The 12,705-nt window shown below is 52.5% G+C and overlaps 1 protein-coding gene across 1 annotated transcript; it reads right to left on the bottom strand.

Moving 5' to 3' along the window:
- Nucleotides 1-147: 147 nt before the first annotated feature.
- ICAM3 (intercellular adhesion molecule 3) lies at nt 148-7,727 on the bottom strand. The gene is made up of 7 exons (XM_032396045.1): nt 7,492-7,727; nt 6,645-6,911; nt 2,110-2,421; nt 1,489-1,776; nt 894-1,148; nt 536-784; nt 148-430 (listed from the first exon to the last, which is right to left on the bottom strand). The coding sequence occupies exons 1-7, from the start codon at nt 7,571-7,573 to the stop codon at nt 237-239; spliced, it is 1,647 nt and encodes a 548-aa protein (XP_032251936.1). The 5' UTR covers nt 7,574-7,727; the 3' UTR covers nt 148-236.
- Nucleotides 7,728-12,705: the final 4,978 nt, after the last annotated feature.

Consider the following 12,705-nt stretch of genomic DNA (forward strand, 5'->3'; position numbering starts at 1 on the left):
CATTGGCTAAGGCCCAGCCCGCCTCTCAGAGTTCAAGCCGCGTCTGGGAGCCACAGGCTCCACCCCTTTCTGCCACAGAGATGTCACTCAAAGGACGCGAAGCGCGGTGGGTGAGCGGCTCAGCACACGAGGAATCAAACCACAGACTCCGGATTTTGAGCGCTTTATTGGTGCGGAACCCGGGGATACAGCCAAACCCCCATCGTCCTTGGTCCAGCATTCCCCCAGCTGGAGGCTCAGGATGGATCCTCCCCCGTAGCCACCTCGGGCTGCTTAGATGTCAGGGGCAACCAAGTGCTCGCCTGGTTCACATGGTAGATGTCACTCCGCTTCTGCACGCTGAAGACAAACAGTAAGGCCGCGACGATAGTCACCAGGCCCAGGACCACTAACACCCCGAGGACGATGGTGACGGCGCGGGAGTTCCGATCTATGCAGAGAAGCAAGGAATAAATACACACGCTCTGCCGCCCCCGCCCCCCTCGCCCCCCGCCCGGGTTTGCCCATCTAGACCCGCGGCCCCGTCTTGGCTCACCCCGAACGTTCATCACCACAATCATAGTGTGTGTGCCTCGTGAGCTGGCCGCCTTGCAGGAGTAGGTACCACTATAGTTTAACCTGACGAGGAATGGGATCCCGATGGGCACCTCGAGCCCGGAGCTTTCCTGGAAACAGTGCAGCTGGGGGTCCGGGTTGCCCCGAGCCTGGCACTGCAGGACATTGAGAGTCTTATCTTTCCACGTCAAGCGCTGAGGACATTTGGCTTGGTCAATCTTGGGACCGTCTGTGGATTGGTCAAATGATTAGACACACTCGAGGCACAATGGGGCAAGGGAGAGTCTTCCCACCAAACCAGGAGAGCAAGGGTTTAAAGATCAGAGTGACCTACTCACAGAGGACACGCAACTGGACGCTGCTGTTTCTGTGTAAGACCTTCCCATCCATCTCGAGGCTGGCATTGCAGAAGAAAATGCGCCTGTCGTCCCTCTCGGTGGCGTTTAGCTGAAACTGGGCAGGCTGTCCAGGGGCCGCAGCTGGAAGTCCCTCCAGCGTGACCTGGACTCGGGGTCCGGCCAAGCAAGTCACAATCACTGCGGTTCCCTCGGGGGCGCTGGGCTCACTCAGGTTTAGGATGGGCCCCTGGAAGCCTGAAGACGCGGCATTGCCCTGGAGTTTACTGACCACGCCCCTCACATCGGTCAGTTCCCGCCCTCCACCTGCCTCTTTCCTCTCGGTGTATCCAGGCCATGCCTTCATGCTACTCTGAGCCCCCCCGCCCCGCTCCGCCCCAGTCCAACTTGGGGTACTCTGGCTATACCTGTCGGGTAACTTAGGCCCCGCCCACACAACAACCCCTCCCTCTCTGCAGGCTCAGGCCCCCCCTCTCCAGTTTAGTCTCCGCCCTATGTATATGTCGCTCCACTCCGGATACCGAAGCCCTGCCCCTTGTCTCGCCTGGCTTGCTGTCTTGGCTCCGCCCCCTCTTACTGTAGATGGTCAAGTTCTCCCGGGCCTCCCTGCTGTCGCTCCCCAATGTCATGTTGCAGACAATCTCCTGGGTGCCCTCCTGCTCCACGCTCGCTGTGGCTGTGGCTGTGGCCGTGATCGTGTTCCCGTGGCTCTCGACTGTAGAATTCAGAGTCTGGTTCCCCAGCGCCAGTTGGACCTGGACCTCGGAGGCCGGGAACAGCCCGTCCAGGGTGCAGTTCACGGACCAAGTCGTTCCCACCTCCAAGAACCGAGGGACAACGAGGTGTGGAGTGGTCATGGGCAGTGCTGGGGAGAAGGGCAGGCGTGAGCAGGAGGAGGTCTCCCAGAGCTGTGGATGCCCCTTTCCCGATGAGACGCTCACTGCCCCGAACCAGGGTCCCTCTTTCCCAGGATACCTTGCGGCCTGGATCACCCCTTCCCAGAACACACCTCCTTAGGTTTCTCGTTAGTTACCGTGGCCGCGAGTCTCCCAACTGAGGCTGCACCGTCCTCAGTGGCCAAGGGCATGCCTTTCCAGAAGCCGTTGGTCCAGTCCATTACATTCGCAAGAAACCTCCCTGCCAGGGCACCCCTATCTGGCTCAGCTCATCACCCACCCTCTGCAGTCCCTTCCCTCACCAAAAGTTCGGAGCTGCCTGGGGGCCGAGATGTTCTGGAACAGTCTCAGCCCTCGGGGCCTCAGGTCCAGGTCCGTGCGACAGGAGAAATTGGCGAGGTGGTCGTCTCTGCCCGCCAGCACCGGGACCGTGACCTCGACCTCGGCGGGCTCCCCAGAGGCCGGGTGCCGGCTCAGCTCCTCCTCCCCGCGGAGCAGCACCACGAAGAGGCTGTCCCGGGGCGCCCCGCCGGCCACCTGGCAGCGCAGAGTGAGGTTCTCGCCCACGGGCTGCCAGCGGGGTAGGGGTAACAGCTCCACTCGCTCCGGGAACCCTAGGGCGGGGTTAGGGAGCGGAGAATTGTACTTACCAGCCAGCCCTACAACTCCCACCCCACGGAGCCGAGAGGAGGCTGAGGGCCGCCCAGGGCAGAACTGAACTTTGAGGGTTTTTTTTGTTTTTGTTTTTTTTAAGATTTTATTTATTTGTTTGACAGAGATAGACACAGCGAGAGAGGGAACACAAGCAGGGGGAGTGGGAGAGGGAGAAGCAGGCTCCCGGCTGAGCAGGGAGCCCGATTCCGGGATGGATCCCAGGACCCTGGGACCATGACCTGAGCCAAAGGCAGACGCCCAACGACTGAGCCACCCAGGCGCCCCTGAACTTTGAGTTAATAAACAGAGGGCTTAGTATTGTGCCCGTAGAAGTGTTTGTTATTGTCCTTAGCATCATGATTATTATTTCCTGGTTTTATTTTATTTTATTTTATTTTATTTTATTTTTATTTATTTGACACAGAGAGAGAGAGACAGCTAGAGAGGGAACACAGGCAGGGGGAGTGGGAGAGGGAGAAGCAGGCTCCTGGCCGAGCAGGGAGCCCGATGCGGGGCTCGATCCCAGGACCCTGGGATCATGACCTGAGCCGAAGGCAGACGCTTAACGACTGAGCCACCCAGGCGCCCCTATTATTTCCTGTTTTATGGGATATCTTGCCAGGCACTGAAATAAAAGTCAGATATTCTGTTCCTGAGAAATTCACAGTTAAGGGGAAAAAAAAATAAGGAAGGAAGCAGACTAAGTTATGACCCCTTACAATGTTATTAGTACTCATAAAAGTTCCTGTTTATTTAGAGTTCTCCTTAGGCTTTCCAAATGTCATCTGCCTTCATTCACACAGCAATCAAGCGAAATCTCTATTATTTTTATGCTTTACGGATGGGGAAACAGGCCCAGAGAGGTGAGGGTGAGGTGATCTACCCAAGGACACAGAGCCAGAAAGGGGCCCAACTGGGGTTAGAAGGTGAGTCACCGGGGAGCCTGGGTGGCTCAGTCGTTGGGCGTCTGCCTTCGGCTCAGGTCATGGTCCCGGGGTCCTGGGATCGATCCCCGAATCGGGCTCCCTGCTCGGCAGGAAGCCTGCTTCTCCCTCTCCCACTCCCCCTGCTTGTGTTCCCTCTCTCTCGCTGTCTCTCTCTGTCAAATAAATAAATAAAATCTTTAGAAAAAAAAAAGAAGGGCGCCTGGGTGGCTCAGTTGGTTAAGCGACTGCCTTCAGCTCAGGTCATGATCCTGGAGTCCCCGAATCGAGTCCCGCATCGGGCTCCCCGCTGAGCGGGAGGCCTGCTTCTCCCTCTCCCTCTCCCCCCTCTTGTGTGCGCTCTCTCTCTCTCATTCTCTCTCTCAAATAAATAAATAAAATCTTTAAAAAAAAGAAGGTGAGTCACTCAAACTCCAGACCCATGTGTGTTCACCTGCCTCCTTGATGTAACATCCAGGGACTCCCATGGTCCCTCCTCCCAGCCTCGGGCCTGGACTCTGGCCTTGGCCTCCTCAGTCAATCCCAGGTGCTCAAGGCTCTTATGGGGCAGCCTCTCAGGGTGCTCCGGCACAGCCCTGAGGGACTGCACACCCCCAGGCTGGGTCTCCTCCCAGCGGCAGCTGCAGTGCCCCTCCCAGGCATGCGTACCAAACCCCGGGCCTCCTCTGGGAAGCATCTCATTCCCTCAACAACTCAAGCCTGGATCTCAGCTATCACACAGAGGCCCATGCACTGGCTGCCACGAAAAATAGTTAACATCTTACTGTAGGTATCCCCCGCTTTCCAAAAGTTCATGACACCACTTCACTTTTGTGAAAGACCTACATTAATCAGTACCTGTTTCCGCTAAGCAGAAGAAGTTCGAAGAGGATTTTCGCTTTTAAGAAAAATGGCCAAGGGCGCCTCCACGCAGTTGGTTAGGCCTCCGACCCTGGGTTTCAGCTCAGGTCGTGATCCCAGGGTCATGAGATCAAGCCCCACATCGGGCTCTGTGCTCAGCGCAGACTCAGCTTGAGATTCTCTCTCCCTCTCCCTCTGCCCCTCCTGCTTGTGCTCCCTCTCAAATAAATAAATCAGCCTTTAAAAAAAAATTGGGGAGGGGCACCTGGGTGGCTCAGTCAGTGAAGCATCTGCCTTCGGCTCAGGTTGTGATCCCAGGGTCCTGGGATCGAGCTCCGCATCGGGCTCCCTGCTCCACGGGAAGCCTGCTTCTCCCTCTCCCGCTCCCCCTCCTTGTGTTCCCTCTCTCACTATGTCTCTCTCTGTCAAATAAATAAAATCTTTAAAAAAAAAATTGGGGAAAACCAAAGATAGCATTCAGTGTTGGTTTTGCAGTGAGGGGTTATAGAGGCAGCAGGCGCCACACCCAGTGAGGGGGGGGGCGCCCAAGGTCCTTCCCTGGGATTACACACAGCATCCCAGCATCCAGCCGCCGGAGTTCCGACCTGTGTCTGCGAGCATCCGTGCTTTCTCCCCATTTATTTTGTGCGCCCGGTAGCAAGATGTATCCTAAGGTATCAGAAAAGCCTAGGAGAGGTTATATTTTGGGCCTGAGAATGCTCAAGATTTTTTTCAATAGAAATTGATTGCTTCTTCCCTTGACACCATTATGACTCACAAAAGGTTTCACAGGACTGCTTTACTTTAGGATAGTAGAAGAAACATTTATTTACAATTTTAGAGTATTTAAAAAAGAGGCCCCCATCTCAGCCTCGGGCACCACCAGGCAGAGACAATGGTGTGCTGGCAACTGCTAGTAACACTTGGGAACTCGGGGATGGGGTGGGGTAGCCCCAACATGGAGCGTTTGCCGATTTCTGCCATGTAAATACCCCCACTCTGGCTGCTTTTAAGCTACCCATCGTGACGCAGGGTTGGGAAGGGATGAGTACAGTCGGCTCCCGTGAGCCAGGACCAACAGTCTTCTACAGAGCGCCGGACAGAGGCATCTGAGCCACACACGTCTACACCTTACATGGAAATGCAGATACAAAGACATAAATGCACAGACGTGTCCTGACAAAGACCTCCACACCCACTCACTCACACACACACATATCGACACAGAAACACACACTCACACGCAGAGATACACACAAGCGTGGATCCCCACATTCACATTCACACACATACACAGGCCACAGGCACACACGACCATGCAGACACCAACCCTGTGAACACTCACAGGGACACGCAGAGATGACACACACACATCCTCTCACAGACACACTCATTGGTACACAGACACTGGGCCGCACCGGGAGCGCACACACGCTCCCACGCATATACCACACTTCTCTGTGAAGGCTTCCTGAAACAGTAGGGACCAGGAGTGACATACTCTATTTTCTGATCTATTGTATTCCTTTAAATGCAGAGAAACTCGGGGCGCCTGGGTGGCTCAGTCGTTAAGCGTCTGCCTTCGGCTCAGGTCATGATCCCAGGGTCCTGGGATCGAGCCCCGCATCGGGCTCCCTGCTCAGTGGAAAGCCTGCTTCTCCCTCTCCCACTCCCCCTGCTTGTGTTCTCTCTCTCGCTGTGTCTCTCTCTGTCAGATAAATAAATAAAATCTTTAAAAATAAATAAATAAATAAATAAATGCAGAGAAACTCTGGCAGGAAGCATAAGAAATGGGTAACAACGGGGTCTCGGGAGGAAGACTTATCTGTTAGGAGCAAGGACTTGAGAGCCAGACAACCAGCTTCTCCACTCGTGGGCTGTGAGCCCCAACAAGCAACTTTACCCTTGAGCCCTCGAGTCCTCATAGGCGGAATGAGGCTCCTAAGTGTACCTCCCCCAGTCTGGGGCTGCTTACAGATTGAATGAGCACCCAGTGTCCACACTAAAGCATCGTAGCCAGCACTAGGAAATGGAGGTTTGATTTTTATGCCTTTTTATAACTTCTGATTTGGGAACCACATGCATGAATTATTACCTGCCATAAGAATAAAGGAAAGAAAAGACAGGAGATGTCATTGAAAAAATGCTTGTTGGGACCCAGGTAAATTGATTTCACAGCTGTTGCCTTGGCATATGGTTGAGATGCGTCTCTCTCTCTCTCTCCATACATACACACACACACACACACACACACACAAACACACACATCCAGGTCCACACTCTGGGTCAGAGCCCCGGGCCATCTCTGCAGACTCAGGGTTCCCTGCTCCCTCGCACCACGGGCCAACTACCCCCACTCCTGCCCAAGGCCGGGCCCACCTCCAGGCTCCGTCACTCACGGTATACTGTGATGTTAGAGGAGGATATCATCTGGTCGCCATTGCAGAAGCTGGAGCAGAGGACCTGGCTGTCACTAGTCACACTGCTGAGCTGGAAGCCTGCCCAGCCCAGGCCACTGCCCACTGGCTCCTTGGATAGGGATGTCTCTAGGGCGATGAGTTTAGGATTGGGACAATCCGTACTGCAGTTTACCAACAAGGACCCTCCGGCAGGCACCACGGGGCTCTGGACCTCCAGCCTCAGGGGGAACTGCTGTCCCCGGGCACCTGTGGGAACAGAGGGACACTTGCTGGTCGTTCTGGTGCCTCTCCCTACCCACCCGCAGGCCCCACCTTTCAACCCCACCTCCCTGCCTTCACAGCACTCAGTCCAGTGGGGAAGATGGATGATTGGTCAGGAACTGGGGAAAGCCCAGAGGAAGGCTAGGGGAGACCCTGATCCAGCCTGGAGGAGGAAGTGAGTCAGGAAAAGCTTCCTAGAGGAGGGGACAACTCAGGCCAGTTCTGAAAGGAAAGTAGGAGTGATCTGAGTGAAAGGGAAGAGATCCTGGCAGAGGGAGGACTAGAGACAGAGGTCCAGGGAAGGACTGTGTGTGTGTGTGTGTGTGTGTGTGTGTGTATTTCGGGGCGGGGGGCCAAGTCACATGCAGGGACTAGGCGTTGGGGAGCCCTGAAGGCTGAGGTAAAGAGCCATTCTGTGAGGCCACTGGGCGAGGCCCTGTCAGACGCGAGTTTAAGGAAGTGTTACGGAAGCTGGGAGCAGGATGGGCGAAGCTCTGCTTTGTCCATTCCCCCCACCCTCGACCAGTCCCCCAGCCCCAGGCCTCCCCAGCCTGACTTGTCTCACCTGGGGGCAGCAGACAGCAGATCAGAAGCAGGGCGATGGGTGAAGTTCCGCAGACCCCGGGCAGCAGCCCCGAGGGCACCATCGTAGCCAGCTTTCAGGAGGAAGTTGCCCTGATGAGGCCCAGGGCAGTGGGGAGCAGGTGGGGCCCCCAGGGGACGGAAGCCCGGCCACAGCGTTAAAATTGCAGAAGTCCAGGGGCTGCTCTTGGACGGGGCAGGCCTGACACCGTTAGCCCCCAGAATGATCGAACAGGAAATGCTAACACAGTCGGCTTCCTTTGTTCTCAGTACGAGGAAGCTCACGGTGCGGTGGAGGAGGTTATGAGACACCTTCCGCTGAACTAGGGCGAAGGGGGGTGTTCGGTTCCCAGAGAGGAAGTTAACAGGGAATCTTCGGGCAGGCACTGTCTTTGAGGTGACAAGGTGGGATTGCAAGGCAACATTTCATGAGGACAATGGAGGGACTTCTAGGTGGGGTCTAAAGGCCTTAGCATGGGATCTCGATATTCCTGGGATGAGGTAAATAAGAGATTTGGGGGAGATAATGAGGGATCCCTACGATGAGTGAAGACATGAAAATGAACAGAGGCCCCGTTGATTGGGCCCTTGTGCCTGGTTCTGCGTTGACTTGTCTGAGTGGCTACTGTGGGGCGTGTTCCCTTTGAAGATCTTGGAGGATGCCCCATTCCCTGTGTGTCTTGCTGAGGTGGGGTATTTGGAGTACAGCCGAATCCTGAGCCATCATCTGTCGAAGATGCTACTTGTAGAAGGTCCTTACCCCGTCCTCACCGCCCCCCCTTGCCCACTCCTCTGGGTAGCTGGCTTCTTCACCCCAAGAAAAGGGACTTGGGGGCCAGGTGGGTACCCCACTTCCATCTGCTCCATCTTCCGAGCCTCTGACCTTCCTCTTGTGCCTCTGATCTGAGCTCCAGCGAGGAACCTTGTTGAGGTCCTGGATGGCAGCCACCATCCATCCACTCGCCCCATCCTGAGGCCACGCCCCCTGCTCTCTCGGCTGGAACATCTCCCCCCTCCGGTCAGGTCTCTCCCCTGCTGCCCTCCCCCCCCCACCCCAACACACCCAGTCCATTTCCCACAAAATCCTCAGAGAGCGATTAAAACCGAAATCAAAAGTATTTGTAAATAACACCGGTCTCCCTCCCTTTTCTAAAGTTCCCTTCCGTCACTTGGCTCTTGCGAAAGACCTACATTAGTACCTGTTTTTGTCAACCGAAGGAAATCTGAAGAGAATTTTTTCTTTTAGGAGAAAAGATGAAAAGCGAAAATAGTATTCGGCGTTGGTTTTGCGGTGGACATTATAGCGGAAGCGCCCACCTGCGCAGGGAGAGGGGCGCCCGAGGTCCTTCCCCGGGATTACACGCAGCATCCCAGCATCCAGCCGCCGGAGCTCCGACCTGTGTCTGCTTTAGCTCCACTTACTTTGTGCGCCCGGTGGCAAGATGTGTCCTAAGGATCAGAAAAGCCTGAGAGAGTTTATTATTTGGGTCTGGAAACACTAACAATTTTTTCCACATACATTAATGATAATTACTTCTTCACATGAGGCCATTTTGACTTACAAAAGGTTTCATCGGGACGCTTTACTTTTGCATGGCTAGGGAAACCTGTATATCTGATGAGGGATTATATCCAGATTATAGAAATTCCTGGAAGTTATAGAGGAAGTTAATAGGGAATCTCCAGGCAGGCACTGTCCTTGAGGTGATAAGGTGGGACTTCAAGGCAACATTTCAAGGGGACAATGGGGGGACTTCTAGGAGGGCCTAAAGGCGTTAGCATGAGAGCTCAATATTCTCGGGTGGGATGCAAATACAGACAACAACTCAACAACTCAACAACAAAAAAACCCAATTAAAAAATGGGCAAAGGACTTGAATAGACATTTCTTCAAAGAGGCTATACAAATGGCTCATAAACAAACAAAAAGATGCCCAAGGTCACTAGTCATTAGGGAAATGCAAATCAAAACCAGAATGAGATAGCACTCTACATCTATTAGGATGGCTACTATCAAAAAAACAAAAACAAAAAAACAAAAATAAATAACGGTTGTTGTTGTTGTTTTAAGATTGCATTTATTTATTTGACAGAGAGAGACACAGCGAGAGAGGGAACACAAACAGGGGGAGTGGGAGAGGGAGAAGCAGGCTTCCCACGGAGTAGGGAGCCCGATGCGGGGCTTGATCCCAGGACCCTGGGATCATGATCTGAGCCGAAGGCAGACACTTAACAACTGAGCCACCCAGGCTCTCAGGACATAGACTTATTTTGATTTGTATCCAAAACATGAGGTGGATTGATGGATGAGTGGAGGAATGGATAGATACAATATGATCAAGTAAATGTAGCAATTTAGGTAATTGTGGAATCTAGGGGTATTCACTGTATTATTCTAACTTTTGTGTATGTTCATACTTTTTCAGTAAAAAAATGTTGGAAAAGAAAAACTGGATCCTTGATGGATCTGAGTGGCTGCTGGAGTCACAAAAGGAAGGATGAGCGACTTTGAGCGCCTCCTGCTGAGAAGGCACAATGCCCTCTGTGAAAGTCTTGCCAAGAAATGGCAACAGACCTGGCCATTGGTTGGTCGAGGTGAGGACAGAGGAGCATATTAAACTGAACCACACGGGCGACATCAGACCGATAAAGTCTACATGATGGACAATCCAGTTTCTTCAACAAACGTGTTGCAAGGGGGAGAAAAGAGGAGCCCAGAATTTAAAGGAGGGCCTTGTCTGCATTTTTATTTGAACCAACTGTAAACAAACACTAAATATTTAAGAAACAACTGGGGGAAATCTAAACACACACAGGCTACACAATGATGCTGAGCAATTATTGTTAAGCTTTTTAGGTGTGATAATGATGGCACGCATTGTTTGTGGTTTTTTCTTTCCAAGATACATACAGGGAAAATGATGTCTGGGATTTGCTTCAGAATTCTCCAGTGATGGGGATAGGGAGGGGGGTCGAGCTGAAACAAGACTGGCAATGGATATTGGACACTGCTGATGTTGGCTGTTAAGTTCAGGTTCATTACATTATTCTTCCCTGTTTTGCATATGCTTTAAACTGTCCATAAGAAAAGGTTTCTTTTTTTTTTTTTAATAAGTAGCTATTTTATTTGAGAGTGGGGGGAGGGGCAGAGGGAGAGAATCTTCAGACACCCCACTAAGCATGGAGCACAAGCAGGGCCCAATCCCACCACCCATTAGATCATGACCCCACCCGAAACCAAGAGTCAGATGCTTAACCGACTGAGCCACCCAGGCGCCCCAAGAATAAACTAAAAAAATAATTTTGGTAAGAGGCTGCCCTATCAAATACCAAAATATATTCTAGTGGCGATGTCTTTTACCAGGTGGCCAATTACCAGGCTTGATCCTGCAAGTAGCTGTTCCCATTGAGAATCTGTTACAGATAGCCTTGAACCTGGGTAAAATGATGTCGCATGTGGTTACTCACTGTAGCAGCATCGTGAACATGGCAAAGGATTAGAAATGATCAATGACCCCCAGAAGGGAAAAATGCTTCCATTTCCATGATGGGCTACAACACAACCATAAACTAGAACAAGGAAATACTGTAGGCCTGGTTATGTGGGACCATCTCAAAGACCTATCGGGTGAGGAAAAAAAGAGTTCTGTAGAGTAGTACATGGTACTATTAAAAAAAAAATGTGGGGGGCACCTGGGTGGTTCAGTTGGTTGGGTGGCTGCCTTCGGCTCAGGTCATGATCCTGGAGTCCTGGGATCGAGTCCCACGTCGGGCTCCCTGCTCAGCAGGGAGTCTGCTTCTCCCTCTGACCCTACCCCCTCTTGGGCTCTCTCTCAAATAAATAAATAAAATCTTTTTTTTTTAAGATTTTATTTATTTATTTGACAGAGAGAGAGCACAGGTAGGCAGAGAGGCAGGCAGAGGGAGAGGGAGAAGCAGGCTCTCCACTGAGCAGGGAGCCCGATGCGGGGCTCGATCCCAGGACTCTGGGATCATGACCTGAGCCGAAGGCAGCCGCTTAACCGACTGAGCCACCCAGGCGCCCCCTTTTTTTTTTTTTTTTAAAGATTTTATTTATTTATTTGAGAGAGAATGAGAGACAGAGAGCATGAGAGGGAAGAGGGCAGAGGGAGAAGCAGACCCCCTGCTGAGCAGGGAGCCCGATGTGGGACTCGATCCCGGGACTCCAGGATCATGACCCGAGCCGAAGGCAGTCGCTTAACCAACTGAGCCACCCAGGCGCCCCGCCCCCCCCTTTTTTTTAAAGATTTTATTTATTTATTTTGACAGAGAGAGACACAGCGAGAGAGGGAACACAAGCAGGGGGAGGGGGAGAGCAGGCTTCCCGCAGAGCAGGGAGCCCGATGTGGGGCTCGATCCCAGGACCCTGAGATCATGACCCGAGCCGAAGGCAGACGTCCAACGACTGAGCCACCCAGGCGCCCCTCAAATAAATAAAATCTTAAAAAAAAAATTGGGGGGCACCTGGGTGGCTCAGTCGGTTAAGCTTCTGCCTTCAGCTCGGGTCATGATCCCAGGGTGCTGGGATCGAGGCCCGCATCGGGCTCCCTGCTCGGCGGGAGGCCCGCTTCTCCCTCTCCCACTCCCCCTGCTTGTGTTCCCTCTCTCGCTGTGTCTCTGTCAAATAAATAAATAAAATCTTAAAAAAAAAAAAAAAAACTCTAAAAAAAAATGTTTTTTAAGGAGGTTCCCCCAAGATCAAGAGTCACATGGTCCACCTACTGAGCCAGCCAGGCACTCCACATGCTACTATTTTTGCAAAAGATGAGAAAGCATAGTATGTGTACAGATTTCCTTGTATCTGGATGAAGTGTCTCTGGAAGCAAAAACAGGAAACCAGATGACATTAGCTGCCTTCAAGGAGATGACAGTCCTGGCTAATAGAGACATTTCACTGCTTAGGTCAATACTACCTACCCCCCCTCCAATTTATAACTATAATGCATATTTAATATGAAAACTGTTATATAGGGACGCCTGGGTGGCTCAGTCGGTTAGGCGGCTGCCTTCGGCTCAGGTCATGATCCCGGGGTCCTGGGATCGAGCCCCGTGTCGGGCTCCCTGCTCAGCGGGGTGTCTGCTTCTCCCTCTCCCTCTGCCTGCCTCTCTGCCTACTTGTACTATCTCTCTGTCAAATAAATAAATAAAATCTTTAAAAAAAAAAAAGAAAACTGTT

This window comes from Phoca vitulina, unplaced genomic scaffold, assembly GCF_004348235.1.
Source record: "Phoca vitulina isolate PV1807 unplaced genomic scaffold, GSC_HSeal_1.0 scaffold89, whole genome shotgun sequence".
Taxonomy (NCBI): domain Eukaryota; kingdom Metazoa; phylum Chordata; class Mammalia; order Carnivora; family Phocidae; genus Phoca; species Phoca vitulina.